We start from the raw sequence: 24,582 nt of genomic DNA on the forward strand, positions 1-24,582 counted from the left end.
TTACCAAGAAGTCCTCAGTATGGTCAAAAATTTCTTTGACCTCCACATGTTCATACTTTCACTAATAAGTGTTGGTACTGAGTCGGGTGCATTTCAGGAATTTCCTTGATCCATGACTTTCAGGACGTTACGTGAGAAAACCTGATATGGGTTTCATATGACCGATATTTTCGAAATCCACTCGTGTTGGTGTAGAGATTGTGGTAGTGATACTGTGCTGTCTTAGATGAGAATATGTTTGAAAATTTTTACAACAGGTTGATGTCAAAGATCACTTCTGCTTCCCTTCTTCTATACAGGTGTGACCTGTGTTTCTTCTAATAATGGGCACCGGTTCTCTTTCCCTCAAGCTATCTACAATGTTTCATCAAAGACAGTTATAGAAACAATATAAAGTCCATAAGTAAAAGCTCATAATCTTGTTTTCATGTACTGTCTTCAATATACGGCAGAGTTGCGACACCCCCCCCCCCCTCCCCACCCCACCCCCACCTGACCCCCTCCTCCCTGTACATTTTAGAGGCTGTTTACCTGGGGCTCTTAAGAACTGACGCATTTTGTATAATTTAATTCCGGGGGCGAATGCTCCTCTGCCTTCTAGCATCAGACATACTACAAGTAAAGGAATGTTGCTACTCATTATATGGCTGTAAAGTAATACGCTTGAATAAAAGAAAAAGGAGGCACGGGAATAAAATTTCCGTCAAATTTATCACAAATGGAGCAGGTTTACTGTCAGAATACTTAATCTATAGACTTTTTTTATGTATATGCTGAAAATAAATTTTACTGTTTTGGTTTCTCAGTTATATACATGAAATACTTTACGTATGAAATAAAATTAATTAAATACAGCTAACATATTGTATTATTCCATTGCACAAGAAAGGTAGAAATGTTACCCCGTTTCTCAATTCCACTTGCAATAGTGCAAACTGTTATTGATTATAAAAATTGTTCCTTCCAGATGAGGATGATTCTCCCGCAATAAGAGGATTTTCAGACGATGAGCCCCTCGTGATTGCCTGAAGTGGTGACAGCAGTCAGAAAGTTGCAGAATCATCATTAGATTTCTGTCTGAAAGAATGTTTTAAATGTAATAATATACAAAATGTCTATAAATGTTGTAAATGCATATGCGACTGAAATATGCTCTTATTAACTTTGTACTGCACTCGAGGGAAGAGTTTTATGCTAAATGACAATGCAGTTATGTTGTCTGGGAATGTCAGGTGCAAATATCTTTTTAATTAGCACATAATGTCTGTTTTCTTTCTGGTTCCTCTTTATACTTTCTGTGATTTTGTATACAAAATGAGACTACATATTGTTTTACAATTGAAGGTGGGAGGGCGGAGGGCAGATGTTGATGAGATGGTCAGCGTGTGTGGGAACCCACTGTTTGTTGCTATTATACAGTGATGAATGTTTCTGTTTACTTGTAAGAAAAATTTAGCTTTTTAGTTGTGTGAGCAAATGCTTTGCATGTGGAAGGCTGTTGTCCAGAATTTTGTCCATTCTTGATTAACCCTAGTAACTGATACAGTATTGACTTTCTAATTGTAAGTGATCTTCAGTATACCTTTTTTTATTTTGAGAACATTCTGTTGTGTGTGTGTGTGTGTGTGTGTGTGTGTGTGTGTGTGTGTGTGTGTGTGTGTGTTTATTTTGGAGACAGCATGTACTTCTGTGGGCTTACTGCCTGCTTTGATGCTGAAGACGAGAGAGCGTATCAAGACAGATTCATATTACTGTTGTGTGATGCTATTTCTAGAGCCAGTGCAGTCACAAGTTTTTAATTTTTTTTTCATCCAATTGCAATGCTGTTAATGTATGTTGTGTAAGTAGTCCAGCAACTGGCTTTATAAGGGAGCCACTTCTAAGTGTTTGCAAGTGTTTATATAATCTGCACAACAGCCAAGTATCAGATTCCTAAATTTGCTGTGTGTCTAAATTTCTTATTCCCAAAATGCTTAGTGCTGAAATCTAAAACTTGATGTATTGTGGCATTACAGTTCCACTAAAAAAAAGGAAAGGGTTGTGACTTCACTTACATTGATCTTACGTTATAACCAAAGAAACTCTGTCAGTTGTCTTGATGTTTGACACTTTCACTTTTAAGTTTGTAGATTTGTAAATATTTCACCCAGAAGACTTACATTTGTTGTGTTAAAATGTATGAAAATCAATAAAACATACAAATTGGAATGCTGTGTTGTTTGCAATATATTTAAGAACTTTAGTAAATCACCAGTCTTAGCTGCTGTATTGGATACAAGAAACGCTCGTCGCTGCAGCAGATGGAACAGCTTGAAAAGTCGTGTGGCTGTTGTCAGGCCTTGTGTCGGCTGTTAACATGGAAGCCCTTCACAGTGCAGCCAATATGTATACTATCAGCACATTTGATTGCATGTCACACACAGGCCACTCCATTTCTAGAGCTAACGAAGAAGGCACTGGGATTTTCACGTGGCAGCATGCTAATGGTTTACTGTGAGTACCTCAGTCTGGCGAAAATGGCAGACACCAGAGCCAACTGTGGTAGGCAACATGTAATAGATGATAAAGGCCGCTAACAACAGTCACCAATCACAACAGTTGTAACAGAACACTTGGCATTTGGTGATAAAAAAAATTCGGTTGAACTATGCAACAGTACGTGAATGAACTAATATTTGCACAGTCAGTAGATAATGATAGCACAGAAGAACAAAACAAAATCCCCTTCATTCAATCAAAATCATGTTCAAAAACTACCTGAAATGTACTCATTATAGTGTATGCAAAAATAACCAATAATAAACTCATTTCACAAACTATCCAGAAAAATTTATAAACCACAGCTTTGTGTTACTGCCACAAAATTTAACAAAGTATTGCAGTAAACTCTAGTCACATATTTCGAGATTCCAATAATTACCAGCTCCATGTTATTAGTATTGTTTGGCAAATTTATATGTTAATTAATAGGTGTGTGAAAAATTAAAAATAATATAACAAAACATTCACAGTTATGTTAATCAGCACTACAATTTTTTTCTTTAGCAGTAATAATCGCAAGAAAGGGAAAACTCAATTGTTAACAATAATTTTCGTGCATGATCTTGTTATTACTTCACATTTGTGAATATGCCAACAACACTTAATATTCAAACATTAATTCTAGTTCAGATTTACTACTTTCGAAAAATAAGTTGGGGTACTCAAAGGTGTATGCCTGCTAAGTTCCTCATCATCAAGAGCAACAGAGGATTATGGTGCAGAATTGCTTGCTGAGGCTGATCAGGACACTTTTTTGTCGAACATCGCCACAGGCAATGTAATGCACGTTCATCATTCGCACTGGAAACAAAATAGCAATCCACAGAATGGCTTTGCACCACCTCTCTTCTGAAGGAAAAAGTTAAAAGCCTCAACCCTCTGCCGGTAAAGTAATGACGACAGCCTTTTGTGACTCTGAATAGGTATCTTGTCCTCCTTCATGTTGCAACAATCAACTTCGAAGCTTATTGTGCTACCCTCAGAAAATTGAAGAAACGGCTTCAGTGTATTCGTCACCACAAAAATGCAAACCAACTTCTTCTCCATGACAACACAAGATCTCAAACAAGTCTGCATATCTGAGAGTACCTCACAAAACTTCATTGGAAAGTTCTCCCTCATCCATATACAGCCAGATCTCTCACATTTCGAATTCCATCTGTTTGGCCCGATGAAAAGTGCACTGCATGGGAAGCATTACATGGGTTGTTGATGCAATAAGATGTTGGCTCCGAAGATGACCTGTAGATTGGTACCATGGGGGCATACAGGCCTTCCCAGTAAGGTGGCATTAAGGCCGTCATGCTGAATGGAGATTATGTTGAGAAATGGGGTTTTGTACCTAAAAGAGTGGGGAGTAATGTGATGTATTGGAATACTGAATAAAACCAACTTGCTTTCATAAAAAAAATGTGTTGCACTACTTACTGAACGCTACTTGTACTTGTTAAGAAATAAAGGTGGAAACATTATCCAGAGAGTACATGAAAGTTGTCTCTAATGGAATTGTAAATATATCTAGGACTATCAAACTTTCAAAACTGAAGACAGAAATGCACTACCATGTAGAGTAGTGTCTGCTCTGTGTTAGACGTTGTTGAAGTGCACTGTTAGTACTAAAATTAACTGCTTTACAGTGCATCACTACTTGTGTCCATCTGCTATGCAAGTACGCTAATCCATCCCCGACAGTGCCAGGTAAAGCATTAGCAGCCCTTACCCTCCCACAGCACTTGTGCCTCCCCAAGATTAATTACTCGCATCAGTCTCAAAGTTATATGCTGGTGATTAGATGTTTACTATTTAAGTGATGTTTATCACATGAGGCCTTTTTCTACACTTGCTGATTTAGTTTGTAGTTGGCAAAATGTTATTTAACATGAAGGGTTAATAAATTGAGATTTCATTGATGCTTTTATGTGGTCTGCAGACCACTTATGGGGACTTCCCCATCACTGCGTTGTTCTGAGCATTTCTCACTCATCCTTCTAGAATATTTGAGAAGCTAACCATTTTCTGCACCCTGGGTGCTCTATTTATTTCCAGCCACCCCCTAACAGCTCTTCGTTTTCTTTACATGATGTTCTGACCATAGTTGCATCACTAGTTTCAGTGCTCTGTGCAACCATTCTTATTGAAATTAAAGTAAGAAATCATTTACATATAAATAATTGAATCATGTCACTTTATGGTAGGTGTGATTCTTTCTGCTGAAGCTTTTATGTGTTGCACTTTTGATATCAGTTGAGTCCATAAAAACTGTCAGATAAAGTCCTGAAGGGGGAAAAAATTATAAAAAAGACTATGTAGGTGCTACACTATGTGCTTCTATAAAGAATATTAACATCAAGTCATTATTAATTCTAATCTACTCACATTGATAATTAAGGCAATTACTTTATAAGTATACATTATAAATGCAGCTACTTCGAGAAAAGCTACTACTGCTGCACTTCTACCACTCAGTTGCTACAAACAACGCACTTATATAACTGCACCGACCACTTTTAGCTGCTTGCATATTGCCAAAGTCCATGTCTATGAGCATCTACTGCCCAGTTCCTGAATTATCTACATTCTGTCAGAATGTATATCACAATATAAAAATTGGAGTTACGTGGAATTTACATTCCAGAGTCCAAACATTTTGATAAATTATTTAAATGACTGTTCTCCTTATACAGTGTTGTTGAATATTTTGGGATTTTGAATTCCTTGCTCGATATCAGTTTTGGGTTTGTTTGATTTTAGTTTTACAAGTTGAAATGTGTTATAGTGTTGTGTGATTTTTGGATACTGCATCCTTGTACAGGAGCCAGAAAACTATTTGTGCGAACAACCAGAAAGTGATGGGAGAACATACTGTAAAGTCTTCAGTCCATGGGTCGACCTCTCAGCTTGCCAAAACTGAAATGAAGTGTTCTGACTCTCTAAGAGCAATGCACAGGAGTGAGGAACCATGAGAATAAACAAACATCCACTTTTGTTTAACTCGGCAGTATATTTTGACAAAAATTCACACGCACAAGTACTTACTAGCTTTTAACATAATGAAAGCTTGTTTTAAGGTCCTAATCACATCACAAATTTCACAGACAATTTCTACTCTTTGTTCCTCATTTCATAAAGTTAATTGTTTGCCTTAAAGTTGGAGAATAATTTCAGACATTGCCATTCGATTTTCTTCAATACAGCAGATGGCGCATGAAACAGAACATTGAAAATGAAACACAGGTTTGCCTGTAAATCATTAATCCAGTTAGGTACACGTTTACACAGTTTCACAAGATACACACAATACATCATTCAGTGGTAAAAAGAGTCATGTCAGTCATCATACCTCCATCCGAGGATTAAACACACACAGATAGAATCACGGCAAATTCTGTAGCAGAGAGTAAAACATTCCATATGGTTTATGGTGAGGAATAATGTCCAAAGTGCAAACACCTTGATCTTTACTTAATCATGGTGTGGACAGCAAATGAAACACACTCTTCTAAGTTGCTTCCAGTGTCAGTAGCTATATTCACCCAGCACCCTTTTTGTTTACAAAATTATTTAGATTGTTGTTGGTTGAAGACATACGATGATCTCAATTTGTCTTGAAGTACGCCTGTGCTCTATATTGTATGAAATTCTAAGCCCAATTACTTTTAAACTTTGACCTTCAGCATTTATAAACAAAACCAAGCATAGATAGTGGCCTCTGAACAGTTTCTGTATAATTTCTATATCTTTTGTTAAATTACAGTGTCATAGTGTAAGTTACTACAGTTTCATTACTACTTATATCAAACAGTGCTGTCATTTTAGATTTGTGTTCTATTTACTGTGGTAAGTTATCTAACATATTTTGCAGCTTTTGGCATGAAAATTGGTTTCCACCTTCTTCAAAAAGTAAAGGAGGTGGCTTCATGAAAAATTCTACCATATGTTTTTATGAGAAACTTAACGTAATTTCAGGGGTAGAAATTTCTAATTTTAATGTTATGTGCTCTTAAGATTTTGAAAAAAGTGGAATAATTCAAAAAATGAAAGAGAAAGCTTCATGAGAACTTAAAACAAATGTTTTTATAACCAAATGTATCTAATTAAAATTTTGTAAATCCAGGAATTTCGAAAAACTTGGTCATTGGATCATGCTGAGGTCCGAAACTGTTGACATTGGTTTAATTTTGCATAATCTGGCCAAGTTTTGTAGTAATATTTAAACATTTAATTTTACATAAGATTCTTATACAATTTCTCTGTTCACTTTTTCATGGCAAAGCCTGCTTTGGATAAGAAAATACACACATTCAAACAAAAAAAAGCACACCTCATGCACACGACTAGTATCACCAGCCACTTCGGCCAGATATAGCTGTCGTGTGTGCATGAAGTGTGGTTGCTTGTGTGAATGTGTGTGTGTGTGTGTGTGTGTGTGTGTTTTCTTGTCAGAAGAGGCTTTCGCTGAAAGCTCAAAGTGTAACAGTTTTTTCGTTGAGCCTTTCCTGCAACACATCATATTTATGGTGAATAGCAGTCTATTCTTTTCGTAATAATGGTTAACAGAGTGAGAGAAATTCCTGAGTGCTGATCAGGCAGAACTGAGCTTTTCAGTCAATGTATCCACCTGCTGCTACCACCATAGTTAATTCTTCATCTGGATGCCCAGAAACTTCAAACACAGAGCCTCAGTGTGTACATGTCCATTGATCTATACTTCTGGTGCCTGTAACTCGTTTTTATTTGTGTGTAGTTTTATAATACAAGTTTTTGCAAGATTAAAGTTAAACCTGTCAGCTGTGAACAGACTGCAAGCCTTTCTTTTATTCTCATGGCTGTGTCTACTATGTATGTGATTGGGACCTTTATCAATAATATCCTTTTCATCAATGGATATTAGTTTTTCAAGAAGAGTCCACTGTCCCAGACAGATCAGTGTTGTAGACTGACAACAGAAGTGGACCAAGCACTGAATCTTGTGGTACGTGCTCAATTTTATGATACTGCCTATGTGAAAGCCAAACTGAGTTGTTAAAACGTAGTTCGACTATTCAGCTGTAAACGGCCTTCTCAAAAAAATTTCAGAACACAGGGAAGACAGAGATGCATCCATAGTTGCAGGTCAGTTGCTTATCTCAATTTTTATAAATGGGTGTTATTACTGCATCTTCATATTTCATGAGAAACACTTTGACTGACCACAAAGGTAAAAGAAAGATAGCACTACCAAACTGGCACAAGATTGTGCTTGACTTAATGCTTTTAGTGACCTAATTATTTTTGTGACCTCTCTAACAGATTATTTAACAAAACTGATGTCTTCTGGTGGAATAGGCATTGCCTCTCTTAGTAAGTGTACTGGACCTGCTTTTGACAGATCATTTTCTGTCCCCATGTTTGCAAGTACTGATAGGAAGCGCTCATTGAATTATTTGAATTTTATATCATCTGTCTTGGAGCTACTGTAATCTGGAAGTTGCATATCATATCATCTGTCTTGCTGCTTTCATCTAGGAGTTTGATTATCATTTTCTTTGCAGACTGTCTTCAGACAGATGATGGAGATATTTTTGTGAAGAAGTTACTCACATCCATTTGTCCCCCTCAAGGGGGTAGTTAGCGCCTGCGTCCGGAGACGGACGGTTCCACGACCTCTATTTGCGGTCATTTTGCTTTTTCACTTCTCGTTTCTTCCTTCCTTTGGTTGGTTCCTTTCTTTGCTCTTCTCCACCTCACTGTCTTCCTTACTCTTTCCCCTGCAAAATCTCCTTGCCTTCTCATTGCCTTCTTCTCCTTGCCTTCTCATTGCCTTCTTCTCCTTGCCTTCTCTGGTCTCCGCCTCGGCATTTGAGACAGTCTCTCTCTCTCTCTCTCTCTCTCTCTCTCTCTCTCTCTCTCTCTCTCTCTTTCTCTCTCCCCCCCCCCCCCTCTCTCTCTCTCCTTTTTCCGCTTCTTCCTTCCTCCCTGTGCGCGCCTGAAGGCCGACCCACGCGTTCGCACGCGTAGCCGGTGACGGGGTAACGCGTAATTCCCTGCCCTGGGTAGACATGTAAGGCACGCGCGTACCCCCTGGTAAAGGCCAGGCCCGGGGAGGGGTGATTGCCTGAGCTGATACCTTCTGACCATGCTGATTGGTCCCTCCGTCTGTTTCTCGGGAGGTGTGACCTGAGGTGTAAACATTCACCTAAGGCGGGAGTGCCCTCTGAGAGGGCCCCCACAAGGAAGGAGCGCGCCATCAGAGATGCTGGCAATCATGGGGGATTCCTCCGCAATGGATTTCACTCCATCTCTCTCGACTTCTGCCCAAAAACGGAAACTTGACCAGCTACCAGTGACAAAAGTACTACCGCCTGGCCCACAGTTCCTCGTCGTTTCTCGATCTGAGGACGGAAAGGATTTTTCCTCTGTCAACCCTTTCGTTATCCAGAAGGGCGTAGATGCCATAGCCAGATCTGTCAAATCTTGTACCAGGTTGCATAACGGTACCTTATTACTCGAAACTGAGAGCGCCTTTCAGGCACAAAAACTGCTTCGGGCCACACTCCTGTACACGTTCCCTGTCCGGGTGGAGGCTCACCGAACTTTGAATTCGTCTCGTGGTGTGGTCTATACTAGATCCCTCGATGGCTTGACTGACGAGGAGATTCAATCTTTCCTCGCTGAGCAGAGCGTGACGGCTGTCCATAGGGTCATGAAAAAGGTCAACAATGACCTTGTACCGACCCGGACACTTTTCTTGACCTTTGATAGTGTTAAGCTGCCATCGCACATCAAGGCGGGCTACGAGGTTATTTCTGTTCGCCCCTATGTCCCGACACCTACACGCTGCTACCAGTGTCAGCGTTTCAATCACACTCGACAGTCTTGTTTCCAATGCGGCTAAATGTGTCACTTGTGGCAGGGATGCCCATGAGGGTGACTGTCCACCTCCGTCTCCTCGTTGTGTGAACTGTCAGGGTGACCATGCCGCATCCTCCCGCGACTGTCCTGTCTATAAGGAAGAACGCTGTATCCAAGAAATTCGGGTCAAAGAGAAAGTGTCCACCTCGGCTGCTCGCAAGCTATTGGCTAGTAGGAAGCCCACGCTGCTCCCAGCGGGGAAGTACAGTACTGTCCTCACCTCTCCTCGGACTACCAGGGAGGTGGCAACCCAGACATGCGATCTGACCTTCAGCACCACGGTCGTCCGTTCGGCCAGTGCTAAGATCGCGCGGTCGACGTCTCCTCTTCCTCCCATCACCCCACAGACACCAGCCCCTTTATCAGCTTCTGCTAAAACGAAGACCCAGAAGTCAGATGCACGGGCCTTCAAGAAGGAACCGTCAGGTGCAGACTTCCTACGTACCTCGACCTCCCAGCCTTCGACCGGTACTTCCACCAAACGACCTTCCAAGAAGACTCTTAGGAAGCACAGTTCTCCTTCTCCGCCACGGCGCATTTCTTCTCCTGCGCCACCCAGCGGTTGCCGCCCCAGGCCGTCATCCGTTTCGCCTGGCCACACCGCTGGTAGCCGAACATCTGGCCGTTCACCGGCGGAGGAAGCTCCCCCTCCCGGCCATCTTCCCAAGATGGCCGATGAACCTATAGACCCAATGGACGATGACTGTCCGCCTACTGATAGCGGCGGCAGTGCTCGCTCGAAGCCAGGCCCGCAGCGGCCTTCGAGGTGACCCCTTCTTTCATCTTCCTTTTTTTTCCCTTACGATGGCACTTATTCACTGGAATATTCGCAGCATTCGCTCCAACCGAGAGGACTTGAAATTGCTGCTCCACTTGCACCGTCCACTCGTCGTAGCCCTCCAGGAAACGAAGCTACGCCCATGCGATCAAATTGCCTTGGCACACTACACCTCTGTGCATTTTGACCTACCCCCTGTGGTAGGTATCCCAGCTCATGGAGGGGTTATGTTGCTGGTCCGGGATGATATTTACTACGATCCCATCACATTGCACACCGGCCTGCAGGCAGTTGCCATCCGCATTACTCTCCCCACTTTTACATTTTCCATTTGTACTGTTTACACTCCATCGTCGTCTGCCGTTACCAGGGCAGACATGATGCAACTTATTGCTCAGCTACCTGCACCATTTTTGTTAACTGGAGACTTCAATGCCCACCATTCCCTTTGGGGCTCTCCAGCATCCTGCCCGAGGGGCTCCCTGTTAGTAGACCTTTTCAACCAGCTCAATCTTGTCTGCCTCAATACTGGCGCCCCTACTTTTCTTTCGGACACATCTCACACCTATTCCCATTTAGACCTCTCTATATGTACTCCCCAACTTGCACGCCGGTTCGAGTGGTATGCACTTTCTGATACATATTCGAGCGACCACTTCCCGAGTGTTATCCATCTCCTGCAGCATACCCCCTCTCCGTGCTCATCTAGTTGGAACGTCTCCAAAGCAGACTGGGGGCTCTTCTCTTCCAGGGCGACCTTTCAGGATCAAACATTCACAAGCTGCGATAGTCAGGTCGCACACCTCACGGAAGTCATTCTCACTGCTGCTGAATATTCCATCCCTCACCCTACTTCTTCTCCACGTCGCGTACCGGTCCCCTGGTGGACCTCAGCATGTAGAGACGCTTTACGTGCTCGTCGACTTGCTTTATGCACCTTTAAACGCCACCCTACAGTGGCGAATTGTATCAATTATAAACGGGCACAGTGTCGTCGTATTATTAAAGCAAGCAAGCAAGCCAGCTGGGCTGCTTTCACAAGCACCTTCAACAGTTTTACTCCTTCTTCTGTTGTCTGGGGGAGCCTGCGCCGGCTATCTGGCACTAAGGTCCACTCACCAGTTTCTGGCTTGACGGTCGCGAATGACGTCCTTGTGGTCCCTGAGGCTGTCTCCAATGCCTTTGGCCGCTTTTTCGCAGAGGTTTCGAGCTCCGCTCATTACCACCCTGCCTTCCTCCCCCACAAACAGGCAGAGGAGGCTAGGCCACCTAACTTCCGCTCCTCGAATCGTGAAAGTTATAATGCCCCATTCACCATGCGGGAACTCGAAAACGCACTCGGCCGATCACGGTCCTCCGCTCCAGGGCCTGATTCTATTCATATTCAGATGCTGAAGAACCTTTCTCCTGTGGGTAAAGGTTTTCTTCTTCGTACTTACAATCGCATCTGGATTGAGGGACATGTTCCCGCATGCTGGCGCGAGTCTATTGTTGTCCCGATTCCTAAGCCGGGGAAGGACAAGCACTTGCATTCCAGTTATCGACCCATCTCGCTTACCAGCTGTGTCTGTAAAGTGATGGAGCGAATGGTTAGCTCTCGTTTGGTTTGGCTGCTCGAGTCTCGACGCCTACTTACCAATGTACAATGTGGATTTCGTAGGCGCCGCTCTGCTGTTGACCATCTGGTTACCTTATCGACCTTCATTATGAATAACTTCTTGTGGAAGCGCCCGACCGCGGCTGTGTTCTTTGATTTGGAGAATGCTTACGACACCTGTTGGAGGGCGGGCATTCTCCGCACCATGCATACATGGAGCCTTCGCGGTCGCCTCCCTCATTTTATTCGTTCCTTTTTAATGGATCGACAGTTCAGGGTACGTGTGAGTTCTGTCCTGTCAGACACCTTTTGCCAGGAGAATGGGGTGCCACAGGGCTCAGTTTTGAGCGTCGCTCTCTTCGCGATAGCGATCAATCCAATAATGGATTGCCTCCCAGCTGATGTATCAGGCTCCCTTTTCGTGGACGATTTTACCATCTATTGCAGCGCGCAGCGTACGTGTTTCCTAGAGCGCTGTCTTCAGCGTTCTCTTGACCATCTTTACTCCTGGAGTGTCGCCAATGGCTTCCGTTTTTCTGCCGAGAAGACGGTCTGTATTAACTTCTGGCGCTACAATGAGTTTCTCCCACCGTCCTTACGACTCGGTCGCGTTGCTCTCCCATTCGTGGAGACAACAAAATTTTTAGGTCTTACATTTGACAGGAAACTTAGCTGGTCTCCACATGTCATATTTGGCTGCCCGTTGTACCCGTTCTCTAAATGTCCTCCGTGTTCTCAGTGGTATGTCGTGGGGAGCGGATCGAACCGTCCTACTTCGTCTATATCAGTCGATCGTCCGCTCCAAGCTGGATTATGGGAGCTTCGTATACTCCTCTGCACGGCCATCCATTTTACGCCGCCTCAACTCCATACAACATCGGGGTTTACGACTTGCGATCGGAGCGTTTTATACTAGTCCCGTCGAGAGTCTTCATGCTGACGCTGGTGAGTTGCCACTCACCTACCTGTGCGATATACTGCTTTGTCAGTATGCCTGTCGGCTACTGGCAATGCCCGACCACCCGTCTTATCGTTCCTTTTTTGATGACTCTCTCGACAGTCAATACGGGTTGTATGTCTCTGCCCTGCTACCCCCTGGAGTTCGCTTTCGTCGCCTCCTTCAGCACCTTAATTTTTCACTCCCTGCAACCTTTCGAGTGGGCGAGAGCCACACGCCACCTTGGCTCCAGGCTCAGGTTCGCGTCCACCTTGACCTCTGCTCGCTCCCGAAGGAGGTTACCCCCGGTTCAGTCTACCACTCCCGTTTTGTCGAACTTCGTTCGAAGTTCGTTAATATGACCTTCATTTATACAGATGGCTCTAAGACCAATGACGGGGTCGGGTGTTCTTTTATTGTTGGGGCACAAAGTTTCAAATACCGGCTCCATGGCCATTGTTCGGTTTTCACAGCTGAGCTCTTTGCCCTCTACCAGGCTGTTCTTTACATCTGCCGCCACCGACATTCTGCTTATGTCATCTGCTCCGATTCCCTGAGCGCTATCCAGAGCCTCAGTGATCCGTACACGGTTCACCCTTTCGTGCACCGGATCCAACGCTCTCTTCAGCAGCTGGTGGACGTCAGTTCTTCGGTTAGCTTTATGTGGGTTCCTGGCCATGTCGGTATCCCTGGGAACGAAGCTGCAGATGCCGCGGCCAAGGCTGCGGTCCTCCAGCCTCGGACAGCTTCTTGTTGTGTCCCTTCGTCAGATTGTAGCAGGGTAATTTGTCGGCGCATTTTATCGCTGTGGCATGCCGATTGGGCTGCACTTACAGACAGCAAACTTCGGGCCTTGAAACCTCGTCCCGTGGCTTGGACGTCCTCCTCACGCCCTTCTCGGCGGGAGGAGGTAGTTTTGGCCCGGTTACGAATTGGACACTGCTGGTTCAGCCATCGCCATATGCTGACGGCTGCGCCGGCGCCGTTCTGCCCATGTGGGCAATCGCTGACGGTCCGCCACATTTTAACGTCCTGTCCGGATTTTAACACCCTGCGTCTTGATCTTGGCCTGCCTTGTACTGTAGAAGCCATTTTAGCGGATGACTCACGAGCAGCTGCTCGCGTTCTTCATTTTATCAATTTGACAACCCTCTCAAAGGACATTTGATTATACTGTTTTCTTTTTTTTAATCCTATGCCTGTCAGTCTGTCTTTTATCGTGTTTTCCGTTTCGTTGCTGTTTTAAACTTGTGACTCGCGGTGCATTCCTAACGTAGTCTGGGCGCTAATGTCCGTTGAAGTTGTGCGCCCAAAAAAAAAAAAAAAAAAAAAAAAAAACATCCATTTGCTCAGCTAAACGAATCTGTACCTTCGGCAAGATGAGAGCACAACTCCCGAACTGTATCAGAACGAGACTGTTCTGGAGCTTAAAAGTCTGTGCTGTGCAGGGACTCAAATTCATGACTGTGCTGTTTGCAAGCAATTCTCTCACTGCTGAGGTACCCAAACTCATCTCACAGCTGACATCTACCAGTACCTCTTCCTACTTTTCAAAGCAGTATGCACTACAGTGACACAAAAGATTCATTTTGGAGACAACACCTGGACTGTGGCTAAAACATATATTCACAGTATCCTTTCTTCAAGAAATGCCATTCAAATTCATTTGATAGAGGTACACTCTGCCACACACCGCAGGTGGCTTGCGGAGTATGGAGGTAGATGTAGATGTAGATGTAGAAATAAAGTATGTGCTTTTCTTTACATAATTCTCTCTTTTTCATGTGGTTGTCATTCAGTGCCCTCTTCATATGAGAGGGCTCATTTTTTATACTTGTGCATAATAAAGAGCATTCAAATATGGCGCAAGTGCTGTCTTTGCCATTCTCTTGATAAAATCCATTTGCCCTCGAGTAGGTGGGTTAAATAAAGTAGGAATTGAATTTTCACCATATATGGTTATTTATAGAAGTGTGGCCCTTACATATTATGAATTTAAATATTGTAAGCTATCACACCAACTATTTTTAACTGAAAAATAAAATAAAATATTAGAATTACATGCATTTTCCTGAAGACTTACAGAGAGACAACTTTCGCCTACCTAAGGGGGTAATGTGACCATTGCCATCGCAAAAGGATCTTGTGTTTGTTTTTCTGATTTATGGATGTATTTTCCAGGCATTTTGATACCCTAGTATGTGAAATGTTACCAAGTAGCAGATCATTTTCAATCAGATTTTTGTATCAGGCCAAATAGAACAGAAACAATTTTAAATAATATTAATCAATTAATTCAAAATCATCACAAAGGGATAGAATGAGGGTTGATAGTATTTTATATAAAATCATTTCCAAGTATTATGGATGGTATATGGAAGTAACTATCACTTTATCAACGACTAGCATGGCCACTTTCCCTGATTGGACACCATGCTGGCATTACTGGTTCACAGATGAAATTACCAAACTGAAAGGAAAAAAAGGAGCTAAATTTGTAAGCCAAAAGACATTTAAACATTGATATTGTAAAAAAAGTTTAGCTCCATGTATTAACTAAATGAAACACGTTTTTAGTCTTGTTTCAAAAACTTTATTATTTCTGTACAATCCAGGTTTTGGACTATAAACCCATTTTCTAGTACATAACTGATCCCAAAAATGAGAACAGTGCCAAGATAAACATGTGAAGTATAAATTCTCAACTTAGCTGTTGACAAATTTGACAAAAGTACATATGGATTTACAAATTTTATTAGGGCAGCATTTGCGATAACTATGACTAAATATATTAAAATTTCATTAGGACAGCATTTACAATAAGTATGATGAAACATACATTGGAGTAGAGATATGTATGGGAATAGAACATTGTTATATGAATGAAGGCACCAAGTAGACAGAAGAAATTAAGAAGGCACAGCAACAATTACTACTTCAGTATTGGAAGAACAATAAGTTCTTAAGTCACGAAGAAACTTAAAACTCTGATGGAAAGCAGTAACTTCATTGTGACTAGAACAGATAAAGGAGGTCCTGTAGTCTTGTTAAATAAAGCTAATTATACAAATAAAATAAAGAATTTTTCGTCAGTGCAGCTTGAAAAACTACAGGAAGATCCACAGCCAAATACAATGACCAGGCTAAACAGGTACTAAACAAGTGCTCCAACATTTTTCCTGAATATGTTTGTAAGAATATTCTTTGAATGAATTCTAGGGCTCCACAGCTGCATGGCTTACCCAAACTCCACAAACCAGAAGTTCCAATCTGATCAAAAGTATCTGCAATACAAACACCAGTACAAAATATTACCAGGAAGATCAACAGCATCTTGAGGGAAATTCTGAACTTCCTGGAAAATATAGCATTAAGAACAGTTTAGATTTAGTTAACAATTTAAATGATGTGAAGATTCCATCAAACACAAAAACTGATGTACTGAAATTATTCTTGAGCATTCCTGTGAAAGACTGTATTGACGTGTTGCAATCATCGTATTTACACAACATTAATCCAGAAGAACAGCTGAGCATAATTAGTATAGTGGAATGCTGTTTAAATCAAATTATTTCTTCAAATGCGAACATTTTAGGTTAGACTTTACCGTGACTATTATTGACATTAAATGAAACAACAAGTGTACTGTATCCAGTATTGTTTCTGATTTCAAGGGAGTTGTTATAAGCACGCAGATGAGCTCACGCTAATCCTCTCTGCTAGCGGAAATGTTCATGAACAAGTTGCATGAAGCTTTTCTTAAGAGTGAGCCATTGGCCTAACATGTTGTGTATTGGTACAGATATGTTGATGATATGAGGAAATGTTCCTCTGCACAACTCCACAAGTTCATTGAAAATATGAATCAGTGGGATACTAGCATTAACGTCAGCAAGGAGTTTGAGAGTTCCAGCATTAATTTCCTGAACATCAGCTTATAGATAGGATATAGCAACTATAAATTTAAAATTTACAGAAAAGACTTCTTTACTTACACATTCGTCCCAGCTTCTGCTCAACATCCTATAGCCTACAAACATGCAGCTTTTCACCACATGATTCACCACCCCCTTTCTATACCCAAGCCCCAAGTAGACTAAGACCAGGAACTCAATGCAATAAAAACAATAGCAACAAATAATGAATTTCATCCCAACATTATTGACAAAATTCTAAATAAAAACTGAAGAAGCAAGCTGGATCCCTACTGCACCCAGTGAATAACATAGGTAGATTGGAAAGGAAATGTCGAGTTTCTTTTTATCGGTAATGCTTAAAATAGGATAAGCAACATTTTAAAAGGGAAGAGTTTCTATGTGCCTTTCTATGTCCTACAGACAGTAGGTAGATTTCTCTTCAGTTTGAAAACTAACAACCAGATATCATGGAAAGCTGAATTGATAAGATCATCTGCCAAAAATGTCAATGTTTCTGTGCTAGCAACACTGAGAGGTCAAGCTGTGCTCAGAGAACACCATAGAAGTGGAAGATTAAAGAAGTCATCATTGCATGATTGAAAACCAAAAATACACCATAGAAATAGAAGTGCTACACGTAGAGGGAGTGCAAAGCTCACTCAGATAGAAATTTTAGAAGGTGAGATACAGATGTGTGTATTCCCATATTTATCATCAAATGAAGAACCTCCGTTCAATTATTCACCCGTTTTTGGGCAATATTGCAACTCCCCAAGTAGAAGAAAAACCTTGGTGCCTTCATTCATATAATGAAATTCCATTCCTGTGCCTAGCCTCATGCCAGTGTACATTTAGTCATAGTTATTGTAAATGCTATTCTAATGAAATTTGTAAATACATTTAGTCATAGTTATTGTAAATGCTGTCCTAATGAATTTTGCAAATCCACCTGTAATTTTCTCTAAATTGACAACAGGAATAACTTTTACAAATGAAGTTAAAATTGATACTTCAAAAGTTAACAAGTTTATTGTTGCTTGCTTCTCATCTTTGGCATCAGCTTTATACTAGAACATGAGCTCACAACTTGAAACATAAGTCATACAGTAATAATAAAGTTCATGAAATAAGGCTTAAAAATTTAGTTAATAGGATATAAAATTTTCACTAAAACCTTCCATTGAGTCAATTATAATAGTAGGTGAGGTAATGAACGTTACAAACGACTTACGTTACATGAGATGACTAAAATTCAGTAAAAGATTTTACTAAAAAATTAACAACTCGAGCTTCCTCTGTCAAACTCCCAACAATGTGTACACAAGAATTAGTTTGACCATGTCTCAGCAGGCAGCAGCTGTGTTTAGGACAAAAAAATATGCATTGGCCACTTTCCCCATTGTGGCCATGTTACCTCATCTCCCATCACTGTAGTGCAGTGAGGTATGCAGGAATGATTCTGCCAAGTCTGGAAAGCGGCAGAGATGTTCAGACAGAAGTCAAGCTGTGAGGGTAGTCCAATGTTGCCCTTTTAAAATATACTTGTGTTCAGATTTGAGATTGTTGACTTTTCATAACTCTGAACATCTGCACCTGGAATTAAATTATGTGCAGGCCATGCCGAAGTAAATATGTGTGACTTCTTTGCCGACGGAGCCTTGGGTCTCCTGGAATCCAAACATTTCAACAAAAATTAACTTTTTATAAATTAATGTGAAGTATTTCTTCTGTAACAGAGTCATACATTGTTTCATAATGTACAATAACTTCTCAGTTTGAAACTTTTCAGAATAGGAACCATTACTTGTCCTACATAAGAATCACAGTAGTTAATATTCAGTCCACTTCTTCTGTTCTGCCCTGATGTCATGCCTTATCTTCACAACCTGTGTTTTTACTCAGCAGTGGACTACTCTACTGTGACGTGGGATGACGAATTGAGGAGAACACACAAGTACTGCAATTGCTGGAAGATGCGTCGTGGCCCTCTGTTCTCTCATAACATGCAAAGCAGATAACAAAAAATACCCTCTGAACTGCTTCATATTCTTAAACATTAAATGGTTATATGTTTTAACAATTGTGATGACAAGTAGGCACAGTCCCCTTGTCAGACAGATTGCAGGAACTTTCTACCCAGATCCAGAATGAGATTTTCTCTCTGCAGCGGAATGTGCACTGATATCATATCGTATCAGCACACACTCTGCCACAGAGTGAAAATCTCATTCTGGAAACACCCCCCATGCTGTGGCTAAGCCACGTCTCCGCAATATCCTTCCTTTCAGGAGTGCTTGTTCTGCAAGGTTCACAGGAGAGCTTCTGTAAATTTTGGAAGGTAGGAGACGAGGTACTGGCAGAAGTAACGCTGTGAGGAGTGGGCGTGAGTCGTGTTTAGGTAGCTCAGTTTGTAGAGGACTTGCCCACAAAAGGTACACAGTTTTAATCTGCCAGTAAGTTTCATTTCTACCCAGATGTTTAATGAAATCCTCCATTTCTGTGAGCCAACAATGGTGAAGACGTTTGCTCTCCAGCAGTTGCTTTTGTGGCTCTTGTATAAGAACAGGTAGGGGGAAAACAAAAGCCATTGTAAAAGTGAGTGAGAGGTGTTTATTTATATTTTACATGCATTAATACAAAAGATAGTTCTTCACCGAGGGCCGGAGTAGTCTGACCCCCGCAGGCACTCCTCTGTCCAGCTGTCAATCTTCTGCCGCATAGCAGCAGAGAGTTCGTTGAGTGCTCCACCGACCTTGCCACTCCGGATGAAGTGCTTCCCGGCAGCTGTAGCCGATGGCAAACCTGACTGCTTGCGCACGTACTCTGCCACGTGCTGGTGGTTGGCATGTGGGTTGGCACGCATCTTTTCCACACTCAGGTGGTCCAGCATCTTGGGCATCTGCTCCTCTGGCACTGGCTTACCCAGGAACTCCCCCACTCTGCGGATCACAGATGCTAAGTCCTGTAAAAGTTGTAGAAATATACGTAGGCCATAAATGGTACCCAGGGAACAGATTCTACCAACTGTAAGAGTGAGATCATGTGGAGGAGAGTGTTGTACTAGATAGTGTAGCTTGGGGCACATGATGTTTTGTGATCACAGTCTCAATCTAGAGACTGATTTTGAAGTGTTGTGCAGTGTTTGTAAATACTACGAGTTCTACATATTTAAGTGCTGCATAATACAGGGTGATTCAAAAAGAATACCACAACTTTAGGAATTTAAAACTCTGCAACGACAAAAGGCAGAGCTAAGCACTATCTGTCGGTGAATTAAGGGAGCTATAAAGTTTCATTTAGTTGTACATTTGTTCGCTTGAGGCGCTGTTGACTAGGCGTCAGCGTCAGTTGATGCTAAGATGGCGACCGCTCAACAGAAAGCTTTTTGTGTTATTGAGTACGGCAGAAGTGAATCGACGACGGTTGTTCAACGTGCATTTCGAACAAAGTATGGTGTTAAACCTCCTGATAGGTGGTGTATTAAACGTTGGTATAAACAGTTTACAGAGAATGGGTGCTTGTGCAAAGGGAAAAGTTCTGGACGCCTGAGAACGAGTGATGAAAATGTAGCACGCATCCAGCAAGCATTTGTTCGCAGCCCAGGAAAATCGACTCGCAGAGCTAGCAGAGAACTGCAAATTCCACAATCAACTGTATGGAGAGTCCTACTTTTTCGTTAGTTATGAAACCTTATCGTCTGAAATTGGTTCAAGCACTGTCTGCAGCTGATAAGATTAATAGAATCAATTTCTGTGATTTTATCCTTGCTCAAATGGAAACGGATCAATCTTTCATTTCAAAGATTGTGTTTAGTGATGAACCAACTTTCCACACTAATGGGAAAGTCAACCGTCACAATGTCTGTATATGGGGCACTGAGAATCCGTGGGAAACAACTCAGTATGAACGTGACTCACCTAAGGTGAACGTTTTCTGTGCCATTTCAGCCAATAAAGTTTTTGGTCCCTTTTTCTTCGAAGGTGCTACTGTAACTGGACTACAGTATCTGGAGATGTTAGAGAATTGGCTGTTCCCTCAGCTCGAACAAGAAGCACAACAATTCATATTTCAGCAGGATGGAGCGCCACCACATTGGCACTTATCTGTCCGTAACTACCTGAACATCAACTACCTGAGGTGATGGATTGGCCGCCAGGCAGCCCGTGACAGAGCACTTCATCACTGGCCTCCAAGAAGCCCTGATCTTACCCCCTGCGTTTTTTTCTTATGGGGGGTATGTTAAGGATATGGTGTTTCGGCCACCTCTCCCAGCCACCATTGATGATTTGAAACGAGAAATAACATCAGCTATCCAAACTGTTACGCCTGATATGCTACAGAGAGTGTGGAACGAGTTGGAGTATCGGGTTGATATTGCTCGAGTGTCTGGAGGGGGCCATATTGAACATCTCTGAACTTGTTTTTGAGTGAAAAAAAAAAACCTTTTTAAATACTCTTTGTAATGATGTATAACAGAAGGTTATATTATGTTTCTTTCATTAAATACACATTTTTAAAGTTGTGGTATTCTTTTGAATCACGCTGTATAATATAGCTATTTTAAGAATACTGTTAATCCTTCAGTTATAAAGTTCTGTGGTAAGCATACTTCTGTATATTTTTATAACTAGGTTATGTAATATGTGGACAGCTAGGAGGGTGCCCGTACCTAGGTGCAGGAGGCGAGGCGAGGGGGGGGGGGGGGGGGTCATGTTCGTGGCTCACTCACCCACACTGCCTGACTGATAGCTCTCAGGGAAAGGAAAAAAATATAGTGTAGTAAGATGTTTTCCTTTCAAGAAAATTATTTAAAAGTCAGTCTTACTCAGGATTTTAACAGGATCGGAACAGGAACTTTTTTATTGCTATTTACAAGGTGCCTTTGTCATACGAAATATTAAAAATTCTCTATACCATGCCTAATCCCCCCCCCTCCCTCCCTCCATACCCCCTACAAACTACAATATGGCTGCCCTTGGACAGTTAACAGTTAAGCCATAGTTTTTTGACACTCAGGCGCCATCTTGTACCTTGAAATGGCAGAAGGTCTTCCACTAACTAACAGGTGATATTTGCAAATTAACTGAGTTTTTCTTTAGTTTCACAACAATTTTCCATCTTGAAAATTGAAATTTGTGTTGCTTGACAATAGTTTCTATTTCAAAATGTTTACAGATAATAACTGATTTTTGATATTACTTACTGATTATTGGTGTGTAGTGCAATAATAACATAATACATAGATCATTCAGTTCGTTATTGACAACATTTTATCAACTGCAACACTTTTTAATTGGCTTAGAATATTTGTTCTTAAGTACATGACTGTGTTGTACCTTGCAATATTTTTTCACATTTGTATAAACCTTACTTGTCCAGAGTAATTTTTGTAATTTCAAACAAAGACTACGGCACCCATAATGTACCATCTAAATCTAAGTGACTGCTTTACAATCCAGAATTGTATGCCTGGCAGAGAGTATGCTATCATTTCAAAATGGAATAAGAGGACACATTAACATCTGTTACCAGGCTGGCTAAAGACAAATATCTGATAAGTGTTCCACGGTACAGCACTCTCCCTTGTTGCTTGTCACACAGATTTGTTAAAGGGCTTCCAGAATAAACGAGGGTCTACAGGAAACAAAATTTACAGGTGAGTAATTAACACGTAGGCTTTCATCGCCAATGTCTTCATTAGTTAAAATTCCAGGCTGAGAGGCTCTGGTCGATCTGTAAAACTACTTCTTCCTGATAAATCTTTGCCAACCGCAGGCAACATCTTCTGAGGTAAGATGTTGCTCGCAGTTGGCAATGAAACCTCAGGAGGAAGTAGTTTTACAGATAACCACGGCCTCTCAGACTGGAAGTTTTAAATAATGAGTTGAGTAATTGTTCAGTGAGAGCACTGGAGCAGTTTATATTGTTGTCAAATTTCTTTCCTCCCCAAGCAGAACTGCCAAATATAGGGCAGGAAAAATTCAAAATGGGCCAACCGGCCCACTTGTTCTTTGTAATTAATGGTGCACAAATCTTATTAGACAACTTCATTCCATGGAAGGTTGCCAAACACACTCCGTATTGATCAATATGAGGTAGAACTTGGTCATCTATGCTATGAGAAGACTCGAGACAAAGAAAAGAAGCAAATTATTCATGAACAAGATGAAACACTCTTGGTCTGGGATGGAAATGGTGTTAATTTCCTGTAGATTTTGTTTCTGTATGTCCATCTTGTTACAGATGGTTGCTGGACCCCAGCTCTTCAGTACAGAATATTGACTCAAAACACCTTTCAGATGTCTAAATTTCCAGTTGTTATCTTATTGAGCAACCAGTTTCGGAGATATATTATGCCATCTTCAGGCCTCCTGTCCAATGTGTAGGCAGATTACCACCTCTGGTCCAGTCAAAATAGGGACCATCATTCAGAGACTGGTATATGTAGAATCCTACTTGACACAGCAATCCCTTCGATATTCACTTGCTGAGTCAGGAAGATGTGCAGTTGAATTGTTGGGTTTACCTAACAGTGAACAATCATCTCATGTATTGTAAAAATTAGAAATAAAAAATGAGCAATAGGAAGACAAAAACCACACAAGAAAGTAATGAGTGGTACCCACGAAGTGACTGATAGCAGTATGCTTGAGAAAAATGACTTTTCCAATTTTCTTTCTGTAAACAGTAAGGGGTCATTAAACTGTAAAAAATACTGTATGTAAATCAAGCAAAGCTACTTCAATTCCTGGAATTTGTTTTTCGGTAGCAGTTCTCCCATCTCTTTAAAATACTAAAAAAAATTATTTTGCATTTCTGCCTTTTCTTCACTATTGTATATATTATGAGGAAACTGACTGGCACACAGAATTGGTTTTGTTTTGTATCTTATACCTTCATATTGCAGCTTGATAATGAAGTATATATTTTTTCAATATTGGTCATAGTTAGTGTGGTACTTCTTTTTTAAGTAATCTGTAGCATATAGTTTGAAGCTGGCCACCTTATGTTTGACTCTATTTAGGTGATACACTCCTGTGTACTAAATGTAGCTAACATATCGAAATTGTTATTAAACTGGAAAGGAAAGCCACATCTCAATACAGTATGGAGAAAATAAATATTCTGGTGGAATACTGGGGAAGTGCAATCAGTCTACAGAAGAGATTGCTTACAAATCACTTGTGCGACCCATCCTAAAATATTGTTCAAGTGTGTGGGACCTGTACCAGATAGGACTAACAGCAGATATCGAACATATACAGAGAAGGGCAGCACAAATGCTCACAGGCTTGTTTAATCCACAGGAGAGTGTCACATATATACTGAAGCAAAGACTCGTGAAGACAGACGTAAACTATTCTGAGAAAGTCTATTAGCAAAGTTTCAAGAACTGGCTTTAAATGTGCACTTTGGGGATATACTACAACACCCTACCTATCGCTCACACGGGGATCGTGAGAATAAGATTAGAACATTACTACATGCACGGAGGCATTCAAATAATTATTCTTCCCACGCTCTGTTCATGAATGGAACCGGAAGAACCACTAATAACAGGTACAATGGGACACACCCTCTGCTATGCCTCTTACGTTGGTCTACAGAATATAAATGTAGATATATAACTTGGTAGGTATGCTAATGCAGAACAGATTTATGCTGTAAAATAAATTAGTTTCAATTGTGGCCACAAGGTGTCGATCTGGTGCTTTACACTGTTTGTATGACATCCACCCTGTCATTTGACAAGCCATAAAGTGAGTGACAGTATGCATGTCGAAAAGAGAGACCGTGTACTGTTAGTGAAACTGTTTTATGTGGACAGTGGCAATCACAGTGCTGCATTGAGAGAGTCCGATGGCTGAAAGGTATCAGGAGACACCGGATGTCAGTGAAATGGTTCAAAGGAGATGGAACA

The 24,582-nt window shown here is 41.3% G+C and overlaps 2 protein-coding genes across 3 annotated transcripts in view; one reads left to right on the top strand and one right to left on the bottom strand.

The window, feature by feature from the left end:
- LOC124717273 (sortilin-related receptor-like) overlaps positions 1-2,208 on the top strand; it is a 230,660-nt gene extending 228,452 nt beyond the window's left edge. For both annotated transcript variants that reach the window (XM_047244086.1, XM_047244087.1), the window contains one exon: positions 968-2,208. In XM_047244086.1, the coding sequence (XP_047100042.1) occupies positions 968-1,029 (62 nt within the window). In that variant the 3' untranslated portion in view covers positions 1,030-2,208. The remainder of the gene's footprint in view (positions 1-967) is intronic.
- Positions 2,209-19,311: 17,103 nt separating this feature from the next.
- The window catches only part of LOC124716778 (luciferin sulfotransferase-like), an 87,635-nt gene continuing 82,364 nt past the window's right edge, over positions 19,312-24,582 (bottom strand). The window contains exon 6 of the mRNA XM_047243326.1: positions 19,312-19,623. Coding sequence (XP_047099282.1) covers positions 19,312-19,623 — 312 coding nt within the window. The remainder of the gene's footprint in view (positions 19,624-24,582) is intronic.

Source organism: Schistocerca piceifrons, chromosome 9 (genome assembly GCF_021461385.2).
Source record: "Schistocerca piceifrons isolate TAMUIC-IGC-003096 chromosome 9, iqSchPice1.1, whole genome shotgun sequence".
Lineage (NCBI taxonomy): Eukaryota > Metazoa > Arthropoda > Insecta > Orthoptera > Acrididae > Schistocerca > Schistocerca piceifrons.